Genomic DNA, 23,388 nt, shown 5'->3' on the forward strand with positions numbered 1-23,388 from the left:
GCAGGAGGCTCCACTTGGTCTCCAGCATCTTGTTCTGCTGCTCCAGGAACCGCACCTTGTCGATGAAGGAAGCAAACTTGTTGTTGAGGGTCTTGATCTGCTCCTTCTCCTGGGTACGCACAGCCTGGATGTTGGGGTCCACTTCCACCTTAATGAGGTTCAGCAGGCTCTGGTTGATGGTGATGGCGGTGATGCCTCTCATGCCTATGCCGCTGGCCCCAGCATAGCCAGCACCCAGGCCACCCCGGAAGCCACTGCTGCTCACTCGGGAGAAGCTCGAGGAGCGTAAGCGGGCACTGGGCCCACTCTTGAAGGAGTGGCTGCTTAAGGTCCCGGGGCAGAGGTTGACACCTTGTAGGTTGTCCTGGGTAACTTCTAGGTTACCCTGATGGACATGGTGGAGGCAGGAGTGGAGGCAGGCGGGCTGAACCAGGGAGAGATTCCAGAAGGAGCGGAAAAGCTGCTTTTTCCAAATATTCTCAAATACTTTATCTTGTAGCGTATCACTTTCAAGTTAAAATGCCAGAAATGACACCAATATCTACAGTTATTTTAAGGAATGTTATATAATGACACATTGAGGTGTACATTCTTTTGACTTATAATTCTTAAAAGAATAATAATAGCAAAAATGATGCAAAATCTTTGGTGTGAGATTATGAAGCTACATTTTACAAAAATATAGCATAAAATGGCAATAATCCCATTCAACATCCTGGACTAGATTCCTTCAGGAGGGGCTAACTTATACAGCTGAACTTTAGAGTTTACAGATAAAGACAGTTAAATACTGCTACTGAGAAATATCTCTCTTATAACATATACAACTTTCAGGCCACAGTTTTGAATATCTGAAGTACTAAGTTGGTTTGATAAATTAGTCAGTTGGCACTTATGAACACATTTATTGTTTTGCCATCTTTAAAATATATTTTCTGAGTATCACTAGAACTTTTGATATACTTTACAAATTCTTTGTTTTGGTGTTCAAGTGCCCTGTGGTTCTAGTATTGCTATTTTTAAAAGACATTATTCGCTGTTACCAAGGTTACCTTATTGTACTAACTGTGTCCTTGACTGCAGAAACCTCACTCTGTCATTTATCTCATCTGGGATTTTACTGAGAATTTGTTTAAGAGCTTGTGCTCTTTCATTTAGGTCTCAGAATTCTGGCTCTGGTCATTCAGTCTTAGACTCTTTTTTTTTTTAAGATGAAGTTTCACCATGTTGGTCAGGCTTTTCCTCAACTCCCGACCTCAGGTGGTCCGCCCGCCTTGGCCTCCAAAGTGCTTGGATTACAGACATGAGCCACCACACCCGGGCCAGTCTTAGACTCTTTCACATCATCAGCTGCCATATGAAGAAGGGATTCTGTATGGTTAACTTCTATACTTTTTTTTTCTAAAATTTTCATAATGATGTCTTGTGTGAGACCTAGATTGTCTTTTTCAATCATAATGAAAATGGTCTCAGTGTCTATTTGCAGACAGATTTACTCATTCTAGAGCTGCAGGTAGATTTACTCCTTCTAGCTCATTAAACACAGGATACATGACTGCATGGAGGGACATATAAAACATGGAAATAAACTTCATTCTTCATCTCTTATTCAAACACCAACTACAGTAGAAAAAGCAGTGCTAAATTGTACTTCATTCACTGCAGTATTCTCGTTTTTTGTGTGATCAAAGAATAAGGCACAAAACAGAAGTGACTGACACCTAACTGAGCACAGATTTCATTTCCGACTTATGGACCCTCTTCAGCTCACCAGAAGGACCCGAGAGGAACCACCTTTATTTCTTGACTTTTATTGTAATCTAGTCCCAAGAGGAGGAGGAGAGAAATGCCTGTGGTTTAACTTTTACTGTGAACTGCAAGTTGAATCATTTATCTGTTGAAATTACTTGGCTATGATATCAGTGCTCACTATTATTCTTTTCATCTCCTATCAACTGTAATACAATCCACAGGGAACTTTTAATGAAATGTGCTGTTAGTGTATTCATAGTTTCTTCTGTTTGTGGCAGCAACAATGCTTTTGAAATCATATAAGATTTTTTTTCTCCCTGTGGATATATAGTGATTCTTAATTTAGAAATAGAAAAAAGTAACTTTGATTTTGTAGTTGTTTCTTAAGAAAGAGTTAAATTGCAATTTAAAATTTCTCATTGACTTTAAAAACAATTTATATAATTTTTATACATAATTCTAAATGTTTCCTTTTTTTTAGTTATTAGGGAAAATGAAAAAAATCATGTATGTCTTGTTGAAAAGTTGTGTTGTTGAAGAAAAACATCCAGAATATCTGTATCTTCTAAATGTATTAAGTTAAATAATTTGAAGATCACTCTTTTTGTGTTTGTTGTCTCTTTAAATATGACGTTGCTAAATATTTCACAAGTATATGATTAACTTTTTGAATTCACAGTAGTTATTCTACTTTTTAGTGATGTCAAAAAATTCTACTTCAGTAAGCATTGGTATTTAAAAGATATTTAGAGTATTTTAGGGTCAATAGTTACAAAACAAATTTGAAGATTTATAAAAATTGTGTGAATTGAGGTTTAAGGTTGTTTAAATTTTTATAATGTCTAAAAATGAAAACTACTGTCTGAGGGAAGATGTACATAGAAGATTTTACTAATTTAAAAATGTTCTTATATAGAAATAATCACATATTTACTAGTATTTGACTACTGCATGAATGGTAGACAATAAGTACACTAATCACAGGATGCTATGATTGGTTTGTGTATTTTAAGGGGGAGTATTAGAACAGGAAGGATAATTTGAACTGTCTCAAAAGATTTTAACATTAGATTGCATATGGTGTTATGTTAGGTTTCTGCGTTTTTGTAGTTCCGGGATTTTGATAACAGTTTCCTGGCTGTTATAGGTATTTTAGTAGTCATACATTTTCATAAAGTGACCCAGCAGAAGCACATAGAACTCAAATGTTCTCTTTTTGTTTTTGATGTTATCTTGTGTTGCTTAAAATGAAAACTTTCCATTGTATGGCTTCTGTAATACCTAATGAATAGAGAAAAGAGTTACAAGTTTTTAATTTATTAACATTTTTCTTTTAGATTATCTGCAGTTATGAAATGAAGAAACTCAAGATGAGCAAGTTAAAAGTGATACCAGAGAAAAGGTACTGTGATTTTAAATATCAATATGCATAAGTTACAGAAATAATATATGATGCAATTTTTTGAAAGTCAATACTTGACAAAGTATTATTTGTGTTTAAGTATAGTATGTTATATTTATATAATTAAAAATGTTTATTAATGTTTAATTTTTCAGTTAAAATAGGAGTTAGCAAACTATGGCCACCTCCTGTTTTTGTATGGCCTGTGAGCTCAGAATGGTTTTACATATATGTGTATATATATATATTTTATTTTTATTTTTATTTTTTGAGACAGCGTTTCACTCTTTGCCCAGGCTAGAGTACAGTGACACAATCTTGACTCACTGCAACCTCTGCCTCCTGGGTTCAAGCAATTCTCCTGCCTTAGCTCCCGAGTAGCTGGGATTATAGGCACCTACCACCACACTCTGTTAATTTTTTGTATTTTTAGTAGAGACGGGGTTTTACCATGTTGTCCAGGCTGGTCTGGAACTCCCAACCTCAGGTGTTCCACCTGCTTCAGCCTCCCAAAGTGCTGGGATTACAGGCGTGAGCCACCATGCCTAGCCAGTTTTTACATTTTTAAACAGTTAAAAAAATAGTATTTTGTGATGCATGAACATTACATGTAATTTGCATTTCAGCATCTATAAAGTTTTTTCTGGAACACAGCCATGCTAATTCATTTACATTTGTCTGTGGCCACTTTTGTACTAAAATGGCATAGTTGAGTAGTTATGACAGGGACTGCATAGCCCACAGTGTCTAAAATTTATATTATTTGGCCCTTTTACAGATAAAGTTTAGGCCGGACATGTTGGCTCATGCGCGTAATCCCAGCTCTTTGGGAGGCTGAAGCAGGTGGAACATGAGGTCAGAAGTTCAAGACCAGCCTGGCCAACATAGTGAAACCCTGTCTCTACTAGAAATACCAAAATAGCTGGGCGTGGTGGCAGGCACCTGTAGTCCTAGCTACTTGGGAGGCTGAGGCAGGAGAATTGCTTGAACCTGGGAGTGGGAGGTTGCAGTGAGACGAGATTGTGCCACTGCAGTCCAGCCTGGGCTACACAGCAACAATCTGTCTCAAAAAAAAAAAGGAAAATGTCTAACTGATTTCTGAGTTAAAGCACACGATATCATCTCTGTTAAAGTTCTTAAATACCAAGAAATTGTCTTAATGTTAGTTTTGTTTATTTCAGTTGAAAGACAAATCTGATTGATTGTATATTGAAATTGTCTTGGCTATACAGCCATGAACAGATTGTACAACTTTATGAAGACTCAGTTTTCTCATCTGAAAAATTATTACAATGATTTTAATGATACAATTATTTTAATGATAATGCTGTTCTTGTAAGGCTGAGAAGATTAGATAGTATTTGGCTCAGTAATTGATAGTGTATTAATATTGGTAATAATGAAAGTTTCTGCTTTGTAGCAATGTTCTTATGTTTACATGTATACAACTTTACTTTTATAGGTATGTTTTAAAATGAAGTATACACACAGTTTATTTAGGTGAGATTTATTCCTAGGTTTTGCAGTTATTAACTTTGTCATACATCATACCAAATTTCATTTTAATGATGTACTTGTGTAATTTCTGTAGGAAAGGAATTAGGCAATATTTGTATTTTTACAATGATCCAAAAGCCCTACTTTTTGCATTGGGTCAAACAGATAATGCTATTTTTATTGATTAGCTAAGCTGTCTAGCTAATTACTAGATCATTGTTCATAAAAATGTGAAATTACTTTTAGTTTGAAAGCCTCTGGCTACTAAGGTCATTTTAAATTTTTTCTTCTGAATTATATTTTATTGGATATTTCTTTTTTTTGTTGTCGTAGGGTAACTAAATTGGGATCACTGCAAATGGTCTTCATCTAAAGGAAATTATAATTTCTAGTAAAACTTGTCATACTGCTCTGAGAAGAAAGCTGAATGCAATAAGGCAAATTGAGATAGTAAAGGGTCAACGTTCCCTTCCCATAGTATGGCATATTGAGACTGTGCGGGAGAACTTAGAAGAATGCCTTCCAAGGGTCTGAAAAGACGGGAGAAATAATACTTCCAGGTTTTGTTTTTGATTTTTTTCTTTTCTCAAATTTGATGAGAGCTCACCAATTTTCAGAGAAAATCTTTTGTATACTTTCCATGTCTCTAGAGGCTTTTGTAGATACTATATTTGACTTCTTCCTTTTTTTGTTTGCCTCTTTTTGATTTATTTCTCAACTATGGAATACTTTTATGTACCTAGCTTGGTACTAATCTGTGAAAGTAGAAAAGAAACATGAGTATAACACTTAATACAGTGTATTGAAGAAAATGAGTGTTGAATTCATGTTCTGAAAAAAGAGCCCTGTTCTCTTTTTACACAAAGCCTGTGAGCTGATAAAGAATATCTGAACAAATGCAATATGAGAGACTTAACCCGTAAATAGTGAAGTGTTAAATTTTGAGGTGTACAGAATTAGAAAATAAGGTACGCATAAACAGCGGTTTATTGTGTGATAGGGACTTGAAGAGGCAAGGGTGGCTTGAGGGTTGGTAGAATATTCAGAATTACTGAATTTAAACAAAGATTCTAATTAGATAGATTAGACTGGCAGATTTAAAGACCATAGTAATAGGTGGTAATTTAAATCAGAGAAGCACATCTGGTAAAATATAAGAAGCAGAAATTTTGTATACACCTCACTTTCTACCATTATGGTCATGCCCTAAATCTTATCACTAGAAAAACTGTAATTTCAAAATGCTAATTTACACTTTTAATTCTCCAACTATAATCTTTTATCTTTCTAGTTCACTTGCTCAAATATCTGATCTCTAAGAGTTCTACCTCACCCAGAGCTCTAATCTGTTGACTTTTATTTTCTCTCATTCATCTCTTCCTCCTCCTCTTTTATTAGTATAGAATCTGTTGTCCATGATTACACATTCTTGCAGATATCTGAGATGTCTTTATTTTGCTTTAAATTTTTCCATCACACCCAAGGGACAAAGCTCTTACTCTGGATAATCTTTATTGAGCAACTGAATGACATTGGAGGATAAATTCATTTAGTAGATATCACTAAAAAAATGGTGACAGTGGATATCCTTGTCTTTTTTTTTTTGTCTTGTTTTCTGATCATAGGAGAAAAGCATTTATTCTTTTACCTTTAAGCATTTTGTTAGCTGTGGGTTTCTGTAGATGCTTTTTATCAGGTTGAAAAAATTCTCTTATATTCTAGTATGCTGAGAATTTTTTGTCCAGTATGAATGTTTGAGTTTATGAAATACTTTTTCTTTCTGTTGAGATGGCTGCAAGGTTTGTCTCTCTTAGTTTATTAATAGTTGAATTATATTGAATGGTGTTCGAATATTAAACTAACCTTGCATTCCTGTGATTGACCTTACTTGGTCATGATATATTATTATTATCTCTCATATATTGTTGGATTTGACTTGCTAAAGAGTTGTTTAGAACTTCTGCATCTATGTTCATGAAGCATATTAGGCTGCTTTTTCCATTTCTTGTAATGTTTTTTATCTGGTTTTGGTATTAAGTACTAGCCACATAGGATTTTGAAATCAGGAAAGATTTTCTCCTTTTCAGTTTTTTTGGAAGAGTTTGTATACAATTGATATTTGTTTATTGCTTGGTAATATTCACCAGTTAAGGCACCTTGACTGGGAATTTTTCTTTGTGGCATGTTTTTAAAGTATAAATTCACTTTCCTTAATAGATACAGATAGTACGATTTAGGTTTTCTGTTTCTTATTGAGTGAGTTTTGGTAATTTGTGTCTATGGTAAGCTGAATAATGATCCCCTAGGAGATATCTGTGCCTTAATCCCAAGAACTAGTGAATATGTTATATTACTTGGTAAAAGGGACTTTGTAGATATGAGTAAATTGAGCATCGTGATACGGAGAGACGATCCTATTTTATCTGTGTGGGCCCAGTGTAATCATAGGGTCTTTCTTTATTAAGTGGAAGGCAGGAGGATCAATGTCATTTGTAGGAGATTTGATGATGGAAGCAAAAGGTTAGGGTTATGTAAAAAAGAGGCCATGAGTCAAGGAATCCTAGAAATTAGAAAAGGCAAGGAAATGGATTCTCCCCCAGAGCCTCCAGAAAAACCATTTCTTCTTACACCTTGATTTTAGTCCAGTGAAACTGGTTTTGGATCTCCAGCCTGTAATATGATAGTAAGTTCATGTTGTTCTTAAACAGTGAGTTTAGTGGTAATTGGTTACAGCAGCAGTAGAAAATGAATACGTTCCTATGAAAGTATTGGGAAGCTGATGTCTTTCAAGGGATTCGTTCATTTCTTCTGTGTTATCTAATTTATAGGCATAAAGTTGTTGAAGTATTCTTTTATCTTTTTACTATTTAGCATCTATAGTAATGTTGCTTTTCCATTCCTATCAGCCTGCTTGGAAATTTATCAATTCTACTGATTCTCAAAGTACAGCTTTTGGTTTCATTGATTTTCCTGTGGTTTTGCATGTTTCTTTGATTTCTATTTTGGTTTTTATTTCCTGACTTGTACTTACTTTTGAGTTTCATGTGCTCTTTTTTTCTTATCTTTTACATTGAAAGCTAAGGTCATTGATTTGAGACATTTCTGTTCTACTGTGGACATTTATTGCTATAAATTTCCCCCTAAATACTGTTTTAGTGATAGCCTGCTAATTCTGATATATTGTATTTTCATTCAGTTTGAAATACCTTCTGATTTCCCTTTTGATTTTTCTTTGATCCATGGGTTATTTAGAAGCTTGTATCTGGTTTCTAAATATTTGAGGGGTTTCTAAAGGTTTTTACTGATTTAAGTTTAGGTCCATAGTTGACTTGATTAGTATTAGCATAATATATTTTTCTATTCTTTTACTTTTAGCCTATTTCTATCTTTATATTTAAAGTGCATTTCTTGTAGGCAGCATGTATTGTGTCTGCTTTTTTTTTTTTTTTTTGAGACAAAGTCTTGCTCTGTTGCCCAGGCTGGAGTACAGTGGCATGATCTCGGCTCACTGCAACCTCTGCCTCCGGGTCCAAGCGATTCTCCTGCCTTAGCCTCCTGAGTAGCTGGGACTACAGGTGCCCACCATTACACCTGGCTAATTTTTGTATTTTTAGTAGAGACAGGGTTTCACCATACTGGTCAGGCTGGTCTTGAACTCCTGACCTTGCTGCCTGCCTTGGTCTTCCAAAGTGCTGGGACTATAGGTGTGAGCCATTGCACCCAGCTGCTTTTTTTTTTTTTTTAAATATATAGTGTACTCTTCTTTGCCTTTTAATTGAGGGTTTTAGATCCTCTATATTTAATGTGTTTAAAAATATCATCTTACTATTTATTTTCTATTTGTCTCATTTTTTATTCTGTTCTCCCTCCTTTGCTTTCCTCTCTTAGATTAATGGGCATTTTTTAATTTTCCATTTCATCTTCTTGTTAGCTTAGCTCCTTATCAGCTAGAACTCCATTTTGTTTTAGTGGTTTTTATAAGGTTTATACTATACATCTAGTATACTTATCATAGTCTTTTAGTGATACATCACTTCGTACATAGTATCAAAACCTTCCATTTCTCCTCTCCCTAACCTTTGTGCTATTTGTCATATACTTACTGTTACATATGTTATAGACCCAACATTCACTACTTTGTTTTAAATATTTAATTATCTTTTAGAGAAATTTAAAAATAATATATAGTATCATTGTCTTATCACTCATTTTCTTCTTCTCCTTCTTCCTTCTTCCTTCTTCCTTCTTTCTTCTTCTTCTTCTGAACAGAGATTGGGTCTCGCTATGTTGCCCAGACTGGTCTGGAACTGCTAGTTTCAAGCTGCCCTCCTTCCTCAACCTCCCAAAGTGCTGGGATTACAGGTGTGAGCCACTGCTCCTGGCTTCCTGGCTACCTGCATTTTTTCTGAAGATAATTCTGCTGTCATACTTACCTTTGTTCTTCTGTGTGTAACCTGTCTTTTGTTATTTGGCTGCCTTTTCACGTTTTCTTTTTAAAGTCACTGATTTTGGAAGGTTTGATTATGATGTCCCTTGATGTAGTTTCCTTTTTTAACTTTTCTTGTACCTTTAGTTTATTGAGCTTCTTGGGTATGCAGTTTATCAAAATTGCAAACATTTTGGCCATTTTTTTTTTTTTTACATATTTCTGTCTTTTCTTGTCCTTCAGGAACTTTAATTAAATATATGTCTTTCCTTGAGGTTGGTCCACAGATCACGGCTCTGTCCAATTTTTTTCTCTCTTTCATTTTCGATACTTTTTATTGCTGTATCCTCAAGTTCACTCATCTTTTCTTCTGACATGTAAAATCTGCTGTTTATCTCATGCAAAGCATATTTCATCTAGTCATTGTAGTCTGATTTGGGTCTTTTTTATATTTTTTAAGTGGCTAGTTTTGTACACATGTAATATAGTTACAACACTTATTTTAATATCCTTGTTTATTAATTCAAATGTTTATGTCAGTTCTTTGTTCATTTTGATTGTTTCCATTATAGATTGTACTAATCTGTTTCTGTGCATGCCTGGTAACTTTTGATTGTTGAATTTTACCTTCTGCTGTCCTGGACGTTTTGTATTCCTTAAAATTCTTGAACCTTGTTGTGGGATGCAGTTAAGTTACTTCAAAAAAGTGAATCTTTTGAGTCTTTCTTTTAATGATTGCTGGATAGGACTGGAGCTATTCTCAGTCTATCTGACTAAATTATTCCTCACTACTGAGGCGAGATCCTTGTGTGTACTCCATCCAGTGCTCTGCTAGTCATGAGATTTTAAAATTTAGGTGGATGGGAACAGACACAATTTCCTGTCCTCTGAGCACCTAGCAGTATTACTTTGAACCCTTTCTGATGATTATTTTTTCCTAGCCTTGGGTAGTTTCCTCACATTCCTGCACTGATATGTATTCAGCTGTATACTTGAGGGAGACTTCTGCAGATCTCTGGAGTTTCCTCTATGCAGTTTTCTCTCCTCTGATCGTCACTCCTTTGAATTCTAGCCATGATGGTCTTCCTGGACTATTAGCTTTACCTGCTCAACTAAAGTCTGTTGGGCTCTGTCTGGTTTCTGCCTTCTTACATTGCCTGAAACGGTCAAGGCTGTAAGTTGGGGCAAGTACTGGATTCACCTCATTTATTTCCTGTCTTTCCATTGTGGTAAGATATAGATCTTTCCATATTGGTAGGATATAGAAGCCCAGGGTCACCTTTAGTTTTCAGGTGGTAAGTCATTGTTTTTTTTTTTTTTTTTTTTTGCTTCCGCTTTATTTAACGTCTAACCAGCAATTGACATTTATTTTAGATTTTTTCCCTTCTATTTGAAACATATTTCAATTGGTTTCTATGGTACCATTGTCTCTTGTTTTTCTTCCTACTTCATTGGCCACTGCTTCTAAACCTACTTATGGGACTTTTCCCTATGTAGGACCTGTAAATAGACCTCAGGACTCAGTCCTAAACTTTTTCTCTTTAAAACCTATACACTGTCCTTAAAAACAATCTCATTTGAGTCCTTTTGATTTATATGTCAGCTGTAGTGGAGACCAATCCCTCTGTATCTCCATGCCTGTAAAGTATTGTCAGCTGGAAGTTTCATTGTCATCTCCAACATAATGTGTTCCCCCAAGTTGAGCCTTTCCAAATCTTTTCATCCTCTAGTGTTACTCTGTCTAGGTTAAATGGCATTCTAACTATGCACAAGTGCAAGCCATAAATCTGGGAGTCATACTTGACAGTCTTTTTGTTTATCACCCTACATCCGGGCTACCAGTGAATACTGTGTTTTGTGTCTGTCACTAAAAGTAAATCACTTGTCTGTGTACTTCTCCATGCCCACTGTTGCTACCTTGACCAGGATTTTATCATCGCTTTCTAAGACCACTGTAATAGTCTCTTTACTTACTTCTCTGCTTCTGCTCTTGATTCCTTTATATAATCTGTTCCCTTCACAAGAGCCGAGAGGCCTTTAAAAATTGTATATCTGAACTTCCAGTTTGAACATCATTGAATAATCTTGTCTTCACCATCTCTTCCTGGAAATTATTTAAAATACTCAAAAAACTAGGAGGACTAAACAGCCTCATTCTTTGAAAGTTCAGTTATTGGCAAGATTAGGAAACATTATCTGCAAACTCAGCAATACATATAAAGGCTGCCAAATGCAGCTGGGACATTGGGCAGAAGCTGCTTGGGAGGAAGTGAAGATAAATAGAGATAGGGGCCAGAGGGTTCAGAATTGCAGATCTCAGAAAATTCCAGCAAAAATATACTTGTTGAAGGTTTAGGGTGGACCCAGAATTGTTTTGCAACAGTTCTACAACTCACTGTAACTGAGTTATGCAGAGATGGGAGAAAAATATTTCATTGATGGGATTGGTTCAGAGAAGCAGATCAGGCAGGCTATTCAATAATTCTATAAACCAATAGCATGTATCCAAAGCAGTCTGTCTCTGTGGCAGCAAAGACAGAGCCATTCTATTATGAGACTAATTAATTTGGAATGTTACCCTGGCCTTCTTTCATCTGCCATCTTTTTATAGGCGCTTATGCAAGTTACTGATCAAGGAAAATTCAGCTAATTCAATGAGTAATTAAAAGGTACTGTTAAAAAAAAAGGAGAAAAAGGGAGGATTAACAAAGAGTTATCCTTTGTTAATCATTTGTTAAACAAAAGATAAAATGTTATCTTTTGTTATCAAAAATAACATTTTTAGGAAGCAAGTGAAAATTCTCATGAAATATTTCACTACAAATTGAAAAAAAAAAACAAACAAAACTGATGATGCAGTTACCTCTTTGAAGATCATACAGCAGAAGCAGATAAACTGAGAGATGATATTGTGAGTCACCAGGAAGAGGTGAAATGTGAACTGTCAATACTTAGAAGAGAAAATATCACAGAAAGGACAATTAAATTAGAAGGAGTACAAAAGTAGTAGGTAAGATCAAAGCACAGTAAAACACATGAAGAATAGTAATGGAGAAAGTGAACACAATTTAATGGATATAAACAAATTATTATTATTATTATTTTTTTTTTTGGGGGGGGAGGAAGGCAGAAAGGAAGGGAATAAGGACGGTAGGGAGGAAGGAAGGGATGAAGGAAGGAAGGAAGGAAGGGAGGAAGCGGGGATGGAGGGAGGGAGGGAGGGAGGGAAGGGAAGAAAGGAAATCAAGCAATGAAGGAGACATTGCCGACCTGGATCTAGAGGTTTACAAGTTGATTTCTTTTTTTTTTTGAGAGAAGGAAAGAAAAAAAAAAATAATAAGTAAAGGAGAGGAAGAAAGAGGAAGAGAAAGAGGGAGAGTAAATGGAAATATTGCTTTATTTTGAAAAAAATTGGGTATTAATAATGGCCAATCAATGTTTCATTTAAACTAATGGGTAGGTGTGATGTGGTATTGACAAGAATGTATATTTTGTGTATTTGAAGTGGAGAGCTCTATAAATATTTATTAAGTTTACTTGGTCTGGATCTGAGTTCGAGTCCTTGATATCCTTATTCATTTTCTGTCTCATTGAATCTAAGTCTCCTATCTGGGTGTTAGGATCGTTAGCTCTTGTTGTTGCATTGATCCTTTTACCACTATATCTTTGTTGCTTTAAAATCTATTTTATCCGATACAAGAATTGCAACTCCTGCTTTTTATTTATTTATTATTTATTTTTGCTCTCCATTTGGTTGGTAACTCTTTCTCCATCCCTTTGTTTTGAGTCTTTGTGTATCCTTGCATGTGAAACAGGTCTGGATGTAACATGCCGTTGGGTTTTGGCTGTGTCTTTGATTGGGAATTCAGTCAATTTAAATTTAGGGTTACTGCCATTTGATGTTGACTGGCTGTTTTATCCATTTGTTGGTGTAAATTCTTCTTTATGTTGGTGCTCTTTACTTTTTGGAGTATTTTTAGAAAGGCTAATACTAGTTGTTTCTTTCTGTGTGTAATGCTTCTTTCAGAAGCTCTTGTAAAGCAGGCCTGGTGGTAATAAAATCTCTGAGTTCTTGCTTGTTCATAAAAGATTTTATTTTTCCTTCAGTTGTGAAGCTTAGTTTGGCTGGATATGAAATTCTGGGCTGAAGGTTCTGTTCTTTGAGGATGTTGAATATTGGCCCCCACTCTCTTCTGGCCTGTAAAGTTTCTGCCGAGAGATCTGCTGTAAGTCTGATAGGCTTGCCTTTGTGGGTAATCTGACCATTCTCTCTGGCTGCCCTTAGTATCCTCTCCTTCGTTTCAACCCTGGTGAATCTAAGGATTATGTGCCTTGGGGTTGCTCTTCTTGAGGAATATCTTTGTGGTGTTCTCTGTATTACCTGGGGTTGAATGTTGACCTGCTTTGCTAATTTAGGAAAATTTTCCTGAATAATATCCTGAAGGGTATTTTCCAGCTTGGATTCATTCTCTCCGTCGCATTCAGGTACACCTATCAAACGTAAATTTGGTCTTTTCACATAGTCCCACATTTCTTGGAGACTTTGCTCATTCCTTTTTATCCTTTTTTCTCTAATCTTTTTTTCACGTTTTATTTCATTAAGTTGGACTTTGACCTCTGATATCCCTTCTTTTGCTTGAACAATTCGTGTGTTTAAACCTGTGCATACTTCTCCGAGTTCCTGTATTGTATTCTTCAGTTCCATTAATTCACTCATACTCCTCTCTAAGTTGTCTATTCTCGATAGGATTTCATCAAACCTTTTTTCAAAGTTCCTAGTTTCTTTATGTTGGGCTACAGCATGTTCTTTTAACTCACCGAAGTTTGTTTTTATCCATTCCTTGAAGAGTGATTCTGTCATCAGGAGGCGCTCGTTCTCCATCAAGCCTTGTTCCATTGTTGATGTGGAACTGTGATCATCTTTAGAGGGAGAGGCGTTCTGATTTTGAGTATTCTCAGCTTTTTTACGCTGGTTTCTTCCCGTCATTGTAAATTTATCCTCCTGTCGTCTTTGAAATTACCAACTTTCAGATTAGGTCTCTTGAGTGGACGTCCAGGTTGTTAGTTCCCAGGGCCAGAGCAGCGGCGTTAAAACTGATGGTGCTTTTCTGCCCAGGATTCTCCTGTCGGGCTTCCTTCTTGTTTCCGTAGTAGGCGACTCTGCCTTCCCGGGGCTCCAAACCTCGGTCAGAAGGGGAACTAGTCCCGTTTACTCTGCGCGGAGCGCTGCCGCGTAGAGTTGCCGGCGGAACCGCTGCGCCGACCACGAGAGTCGCGCTGGCGACTGGTGTGTTTCCACCACTGGGGGATCTTCTGCTCCGTGAGCGACCAGACTTTGTCTGACAGTGTGGTGTCCTCTAGTTCTCCGCGCCTTCCCTGAGAGCTGCAATCCCGGGATGTTAGCAATTGGCCATCTTGGATCGTTCCACCATAAACAAATTATTAACAGGGATTAGAGATTAAAGGTTAGATGTGGAAGACTGGCAAAAGAAGTCCATTATACTTGTAACTCTAATTTCCAAGGAAGGAAATGGAAATAGTGTAATAGAATGTATTATTTAAAAAGGTATGTTTTTAGAAACATATCAAAAAAACTTTTGGTTGAATATGGGGAGGGAGAAGGAAGAATGAGGACTTAAAGCACGCAGGCTGTGTCAGGGAAAATTGAGCAGATTAGGACATATGCTAATCTCTGGACATATTCTAGAACAAAAGTTTTGGACCTTAAAGATAGTCTTTTGGGTAGCTAGGTAAAAAGATAAAATTATTTATATGGGGCAAAAATAATAAGGCTACTGCTTTTTGTTTTTTAATTGAGTTTTGTGGCCAGGTGTGGTGGCTCACGCCTGTAATCCAAGCACTTTGGAGGCCAAGATGGATGGATCACCTGAGGTCGGGAGTTCAAGACCAGCCTGACCAACATGGTGAAACCGCATCTTTTAAAAAAAAAAAAAAAAAAACAAGAAAAGAAATTGAGTTTGCTCTTTCGCTTAGGCTGGAGTGCAATGAAATGATCTCAGCTTACTGCAACCTCTGCCTTCCAGTTTCAAGTGATTCTCCTGCCTCTGCTTCCTGACTAGCTGGGATTACAGGCGCCCACCACCACGCCAGCTAATTTTTGTATTTTCAGTGGAGACGGGGTTTCACCATGTTGGCCAGGCTAGTCTCGAACTTCTGACTTCGTGATATGCCCGCCTTGGCCTCCCAAAGTGCTGGGATTATGGGCATGACCCTCGTCTAAGTTGATCTCATAGATGTAGACAGTGGAATAGTGGTTAGGGGGGCTTGGAGAGGCTTGTTGTTCCCCCTGTTTATAAAGTAATTTGTCAGAGTCTGTTTCTGTCCTTCGTTATGGTGTTTTTAAATTGTCTTTTGTTCATGGTGTTCCTGATGTGGACTATTTGATCACTCCTACAATATAGTAATTGATTTAATTCTGTATAAACGTATATTTTGGTTCAGATAAAAAGTTGGCTGGGCTAGGTAGCTCACCCCTGTAATCCCAGCACTTTTGGAGGCCAAGGTGAGCAGATTACCTGAGGTCAGGAGTTCAAGACCAGTCTGGCCAACATGTTGAAACCCTGTCTCTACTAAAAATACAAAAATTAGCTGAACATGATGGTGGGCGCCTGTCATCCCAGCTACTTAGGAAACTGAGGCAGGAGAATCGTTTGAACCTGGGAGGCGGAGGTTGCAGTGAGCTGAGATCACACCACTGTCCTCCAGCCTGGGTAGCAGAGCAAGACTCCATCTCAAAGAAAAAAAGGCCAGGTGTGGTGGCTCATGCTTAAAATCCCAGCACTTTGGGAGCCTGAGGTGTGTGAATCATTTGAGGCCAGGAATTTGAGACCAGCCTAGCCAACATGGTGAAACACTGTCTCTAATACAAAACTTAGCCGGGCGTGGTGGCGCATGCCTGTAACCCCAGCTACTCTGGAGGCTGAAGCATACGAATCCCTTGAACCTGGGAGGTGGAGGTTGCAGTAAGCCAAGATCGCACCACTGTACTCCAGCTTGGGCGACAGAAGAAGACCCTTTCTCAAAAAAGAGAAAAAAAGGTATAGTGTACTTAATGTGTATAGCAATGCATCAGTTTAGATATAGGCTAAGCTGATGTAATAGATACCTCAGAATGCAATGGCTAAATATTGAAATTTATTTCTATTTTATTAACCTAATGGTGGTTGTTCAAGGGTGGCAGAATGGCTGAGTATGTGACTTCTATCTCTGGGTGCAAGGCATTTTTTTCTCATTCTCACCATATCATAGCCAGTGGGAATGTGGAAAGGATGCACATCTTATTCTTAAAAGCAAAACTTGCAAGGTGGCTTAATCTCATCTGCTTGCGTCTCACTGACCAGGACTTGGATACATGGCTATACCTAGTGTATAGTTTACACTATACATTAGTCACAGAGAGTTTAGTTCTCCTTTTGGGCACCTGGCAGGATTGTATTATGTTTTCTTTGAGGTTAATCTGTGGTTGTGTGACTTGCTTTAGCCAGTGAAATGAACTGAAGTGATATTTGTCATTTCCAGGTGAGAGCTTTAAGAGCTAGTGCACCATTTGCCACATCTCTCTCTTTTTCCTCTTGCTGTTGGGAACATGAAAACATCTCTGACAGGCTAGGTCGTTGAATGAGTAAAGTTTGCTGATGACTTGTACTGTACATGTAATGTGAATTACAGGAATTACACTTTTGTTGTGTTGAATTAGCCAAGGGGATCGTGGAGTTGTTCATTTTGGCAGTATAACCTAGCCCAGAAGTTCTTGAGGTGTTAGCTGTGGACTTTAGAGGTATGAGATCACAGCCATTTTCATAGTAGCACTGAGAGATAATTTGCTTTATTCACACTCATTTGCTTATGAGTATAAAGTGCTGTTTTCCAGAGGCCTCATGATGTGTAATACTGTAACAGATTGAATGCAGAAATAGGTGTTGAGACTCTGTTTTCTACTGAACCAAACATTAAAGAGATTTATGATAATGTAAAACACTGCTGCTCTTCTCTCTAATTTTTTTTTTGGTGAAATAACAGATAGCATTCATAAAAATGCTATGTAAGGAATTTATTTTTTTTAGTGATTTTTTTGAGACGGAGTCTCACTTTGTCACCCAGGCTGGAGTGCTGTGGCATGATCTCCGCCCATTGCAACCTCCGCCTTTCGTGTTCAAGTGATTCTCCTGCTTCAGCCTCCCAAGTGGCTGGGACTACAGGTGTGTGCCACCATGCCTGGCTAATTTTTGTATTTTTTAGTAGAAATGGGGTTTCACTGTATTGGACAGGCTGGTCTTGAATTTCTGACCTCATGATCTGCCTGCCTTGTCCTCCCAAAGCTCTGGGATTATAAGCGTGAGCCACCGTGTCAGCCTATTTTAAGTGATTTAATGAATACTTCAAAATTTGTTCAGTTTTAATTTGTATTATGGTAAAAAAAAATCCATTCCACATAAAATAGAGGAAAACAAAGTTACATGTTTACTAGTCGGAGAGAAACAGTAACAATGTAAGTAAAGCCAGAATCATGGTTATAATTGAGCAGAAATTTCTGAAAGATAAGGTGCATTTTGAAAATAAAGCCATATTGTTTGAAATTGTCTTACAACCATGCATCCTGTGTAATTCTAAAACTTTTGTATATTTTTGTGGATTTTTTTTTGCTGTTTTTTTTTTAACCCTATTTATGAGGAAGTCTATTACCCGCATTTGATTTAAATTTTAAGGTGAAAAAGTTAATGTAATTTATTTATAATGTAAAGTTAGGTTTTATATCCCTTGCCCTTCCTTAGGGAATTGTTTCAAAGGCAATATCTACATATCATTGGGACTTTTGCAGTATTCAAGAAAATTTACATTTTTAGGAAAATAGCTCCAACTTTGAATATAAACTTAAAGAACCAAAAGCAGCATGAGACCAATACAGTGAAACAAATATTTGAGTGATAATGCTTTTAAAATGTTTATCTGGGTTGGGCATGGTATGGTTTCAACCGTTTGGGAGACTGATGTGGGAGGATCGCTTGAGCCCAGAAGTTTGATCATCCTGGGCAACATTATAGTTAGACCCTGTCTCTTAAAACTAAATAAATAAATGAAATTATTAAAAAAGTATATTTGAAGTTAACTTGATGTTTCACATTGATCATTTTCTCAATTCCTTAATTTTCTCACTGTTACATACATGACATTAACAATTACAAACGGAACCTCCCAAAGTTGGTCTCAGCCTTATTTTGATGCATCTAAAAATAGAATTAGGTGGGGAAGATACATTTCCTCCTCTAAGTGTCTTTATTTAACATTCTTCTGCTTTGCAGTGTAGTATCTTAAATTGCTCACGTATAGCTTTTTTTCCTCCTTTCATTTGAGTCCCACCACTCAGATTTTCCAAAGCTGAAAGGTAGTGAAATGGTAGAGCTGCCCTCTGGTGTTCACCCTCTGTCTCTCAACATTGGTGTCAGCCAACAGTCTTACAAATTTTAGAGCTGAGTTGGGGAGTGGCTTAGAATATAATTTTGTTTAATTTTCCTTCTGTAGATAAAAATAAATTGATTCAACTGTTTATTTCCATTTAATTCCCTTCAAAAATTCATCTATTCATCTATCATTTGGAAAAAGTATGATTCTCACAAAGGAATCACTGAGATGCGAGTTGTTTTTCTTTGTAAATTTAACTTAATTGGTGTAATTAATTTTAATTAGTCAGGGTTACTGACAAAGCAAACTCTTAATTTTGGGACCTGTGTTCTATTCAGTGTGTCTTGTTTGTTTGTGGATTGTTATATGTTGAATTTCTTGACTAGATGTTTCATTAGCTGCTGAAAAAGAAAAAGATGACCTTTTAAAAGAAAAATAGTGAAAACCGGTCAGTTATTAAATTTTAGAATGTTGGTTTCTGTGAATGCAAATTTCTCTCAAATCTGGGTTACAGAAATTTTTAAAAAGATGTGTTTGCTCTCTAGTATACAGATTGTGGTGACTTATATGCCATTTCTCACCAAAAAGAACCAGATCAAGATTACTGAATATACAAGATGAGCCTAAAACAGCCATTCTTAAATTTTTTGGCTTTAGAATCTTTTCCTGTTATAAATCAATGATACTTGAAAAAGCTTTTATTCATATGGATTATTTTATCAGTTGATATTTATCATATAACATTAAAACCCATAATTTATCATATTACAAATATTTATGAATTCTTTTAAGAAAATAAACATATTGCATAACATATAATGTTTTTGCATTAAAAATAACGATATTTTCCTAAACAAAACATATTTGGTAAGAAGAGTGACATATTTTATTACAGTTTTGCAGATCTTATTACTGTCTGGCTTAATAGAAAACAGCTAGATTATCCGCTTCTGAGTTTACATGTTGTATGTAAATATATATACACATACCCATTTCTGTGTGTGTGCATTGTTGTTGAAGAAGACATATCTGGGTGTACATAGAAATATATAGTAAAGGAAGAAGTACTTTAGTAGCGTTTTTAGATTATTGTCCTTTGATTTATGGTAGAGGAAAATAAAATTGTGTGTTCACTATTTGAAGAAAAGCAAAAGTGTGATCAAAGCAAAAGTAGTATTTGGAGAAAAACAGTTAAAGTGTGATCAAAGCCAAAGAACAAACAGTTTTAAATGAAAATCTGCTCTGGAAATAAAACCATATTATTTGAAATTCAAATTGAAATGCATATTCCTTGATATTACACTAAAACTTGATAAATGGCAGTGTCTCAAAGGTTAGTTTCAATGTGAAATCCAAAACCCGTATTAGTGAACTTTTATACTCTGTTATATTAAAATCCATTGGTCTATCTTGCACTTAAAATAGTTCTTTTACCCAGGTCTGATTTTGTAATACTATACATTGATCATTGGGAAAGTACTGATTTAGTTATGTAAATCTTATAAAGATTGATATTTTTTTTTTTATAGGAGTCTTGCTCTGTCACCCATGCTGGAGTCCAGTGGCACAATCTTGGCTCACTACAGCCTCCACCTCCTGAGTTCAAGCAATTCTTCTGCTCTAGCCTCCTGAGTAGCTGGGATTACAGAGGTGTGCCACCATGCCTGGCTAATTTTGGTATTTTTAGTAGAGATGGGGTTTTACCATGTTGATCAGGCTGGTCTCAAACTCTTAACCTCATGTGATCTGCCCACCTCGGCCTCCCAAAGTGTTGGAATTACCGGCATGAGACCCCGTGCCCGGCTGGATTGATACTTTCTTACACAATATTAAAAAATTATATTTGTTAATATCACCATTGATTTTATGAGAAAATTCTTTAAGTATTGAGACACTGTCAAGGTCAGTGTTTTCCAAAATTCTAATTTTTGCTTGAAAGCTCAAATTTTATCAGCAACAAATTTGTTGTTTTATTTGAAGTGACAGGCTCACTTTGCTTATCTCCATGAAAATGTCTGGCAAAGGCCGGGTGTGGTGGCTGAAGTCTGTAATCCCAGCACTTTGGGAGGCCAAGTTGGGTAGATCACTTGAGGTCACAAGTTTGAGAGCAGCCGGGCCAACATGGTGAAACCCCATCTCTACTAAAACTACAAAAATTAGCTGGGCATAATGGCTTATGTCTGTAATCCCAGCTACTAGGGAGGCTGAGTCAGGAGAATTGCTTGAACCTGGGAGGCAGAGGTTGCAGTGAGCCAAGACTGTGCCACTGCACTCCAGCCTGGGCTACAGAGCAAGACTCCATCTCAAACAAACAAACAAAAAAAGAAAGAAAGAAAGAAGGAAAAGAAAATGTCTGGCAAAATATCCCAGTCTGAATAATCATTGTTTGTCCATCATTTTTTTTAAGTGAAAATGATGTTCTATGGAAAAAGTGGCTAGTTTAGCTTATCATTCAGACAGATGTATTTTCTCCCACAATAACTGTCATATTTCAATATGCAGCAGAAATATTTTTATGCACACAGACTATCAAGATAATGTATACTTATGGATAAAGCTGGCATTCTCTTTAAACTACAAGTGCATGGTGGTGAAAAATGCACTGACTACTAGAACAGTTTGTGTCACTACTTCGATTTTGTTGCAATGCCAACTTTTTATCCATCATTGCCTTTGGACCATCGGTACAAATGTCAACACAGTGTCAAAGGTAAATAATGTCTTACTATTTTTATAAAAATTGTCTTTGACCTTGCACATTTTCTGAAAGGGTCTCAGGTACTCTTATCATTTTATTTAAAAAAAAATTTTTAGGGCCGGGCGCGGTGGCTCAAGCCTGTAATCCCAACACTTTGGGAGGCTGAGGCGGTGGATCACGAGGTTGAGAGATCAAGACCATCCTGGTCAACATGGTGAAACCCCGTCTCTACTAAAAATACAAAAAATTAGCTGGGCATGGTGGCGTGTGCCTGTAATCCCAGCTACTCGGGAAGCTGAGGCAGGAGAATTGCCTGAACCCAGGAGGCGGAGGTTGGGGTGAACCGATATCGCGCCATTGCACTCCAGCCTGGGTAACAAGAGTGAAACTCCGTCTCAAAAAAAAAAAAAAAAAATTGTTTTTAGTAGCTCAGTTTTATTTTTTGTGGTAACAAACATTTAAGAACCAGATAAAACAAGGGTCCCGTGAGGACCCAAGGGCCAGTAGAGGCGGATCATGAGGCCCTCACAGCTAAGTAGCAACTCTGGGAATTCCTGCCCTAGGGAAGGATGGATGCACTACCTAGGAGGAGATGCAAGGTTAGACCTTACCCCATTTTCCCAGGCCTGGCTTAGCAGAAAACAGGGGCCCAAAGTGCTGCATGGTCTGCATGACTGAAAATAAAATTGTGTGTTCACTATTTAGAGAACTGGTCGAGAAAGCTGGTCGAGATTTGGAAAGCTGGTCGAGAAAGTTGATGACAGATTCGGAGCAGGTGACTGTCTTAAGCTTTCCAGGGAATGGCCAGGATCCTGCCGCTAACTGTGAGATCCTTCCCAACCACCCTTTGGTGGGGCTCAGCATCCGAAGCCAGGAACTCATGGGTGATTTCTGCCTCCAAGGGGACCGGGAAAGGCACGCTAAGGGTGAATATGTGCGGCTGCATTTCTGGTCCCCCGGTGCAGTGTCTCTGCTGGGACTTGGCTCATGCAGTGCCCACATGATACAGGGAGCTCCACCAGCTGGAGCTACCACTATTCCCACGCCCAGGTGTAGCTGTGACCACTCTGGCCATCCCTGCTGTCGGCGCATTGGCTTGCTTCTGTATCCTAGTCCTGCATGTCCTTACCATTGGCATTTTTTAGACCACACTTTGAGAACTACTGGTCAGTAATAAGAGTCTTGTCAGATTCAAAAGCCAATATGCTATCTCTCAGATATTAGGATTGTATCAAAAGGGCTCAGAAGCCAACTTGAAGAGGCTGCTATTGAAAAAAATTGGACAGTTTGAGCATTAATAACTGTACCGGATAAAATATGTCAAATATTTTTAAATATATGAGTTCATATTGATACATGAAATCAAAATACTTCATTGGTCCCCTGTGAAGGCTAAGATATGAACTCATTCTTCTGAAAACTGGTAAATACAAGTAAATTAAAAATCCACCATTTTTTTGCTTCTATTTTATGAATTATACTTCTATATACCAAATGTGGAATGTTTATGAAATTGTCCCTAATTCTCTTTATGAAGAAGAAATGGAGTGACAGAGTATCATTGTTTGACAACCTTTAATGAAGTGATGAATCTAGGCAATGGTGTTCAATGTCTTCATATATTATAAAAAATAACCAGATACTACTTGCCTCCCTACGGAAGAGTATAGTGTCATTTATACAGAATTCTTGTCAGCAAATCAAATCTTAATCAGATTAGGTCCTTAGATCCAACTATAAGTTTGCAGAAAATATGTATAGAGGGTAGAGAAACATATTGATGATACGGTGGGTGTATAATGGCAAAATACAGAATGTGGAAAGCTGTAGTACAAACAAGGTTTTCAACCAATAATTCAAGCAAAAAAGTAGTAATAAACCCATGGATTAAAAGACAAATGCAATTTATAGACCTTCTTTGGTTTTTGACTTCTGTAAACTAACTTAAAGAAAATGAGAGAGAATTTTGGAAATTTGAATGCAGATTGGATTTTGATATTCAAAGATTATGTTATTATTTTGGGTGTAGTAGTGGTGTTGTAGTTACATGTTTTGAAAGAGTTCTTACATTTTAGGAAATAGTGCCAAAGGTTTTTTCAGAGGAAGTTACCTCTCTGAAATCTGCTTCAAAATTGCAGGTGGGTATGTATGAAATATGATTGTCCTTGAATTGGTAATTATTGAAGCAGGGTA

At 36.9% G+C, this 23,388-nt stretch overlaps 1 protein-coding gene across 17 annotated transcripts in view; it reads left to right on the forward strand.

Moving 5' to 3' along the window:
* The window catches only part of AGTPBP1 (ATP/GTP binding carboxypeptidase 1), a 185,195-nt gene that overhangs the window by 19,329 nt on the left and 142,478 nt on the right, over positions 1 to 23,388 (forward strand). For 15 of the 17 annotated variants that reach the window (XR_004744018.3, XR_013533181.1, XM_078367413.1 and 12 more), the window contains exon 2: positions 3,090 to 3,154. The exons of 1 other annotated variant lie outside the window; for it this stretch is intronic. Coding sequence is in view for 9 of the 16 variants with exons in the window: in XM_035303459.3 (XP_035159350.1) it covers positions 3,090 to 3,154 (65 nt within the window). In the remaining 7 variants the exon portion in view is untranslated. Of the gene's footprint in view, positions 1 to 3,089; positions 3,155 to 21,900; positions 21,971 to 23,388 lie in introns of all 17 variants that reach the window. One more of the 17 variants, XM_078367459.1, reaches the window with a different exon arrangement.

The sequence above is a fragment of the Callithrix jacchus genome, chromosome 1, assembly GCF_049354715.1.
Source record: "Callithrix jacchus isolate 240 chromosome 1, calJac240_pri, whole genome shotgun sequence".
Taxonomy (NCBI): domain Eukaryota; kingdom Metazoa; phylum Chordata; class Mammalia; order Primates; family Cebidae; genus Callithrix; species Callithrix jacchus.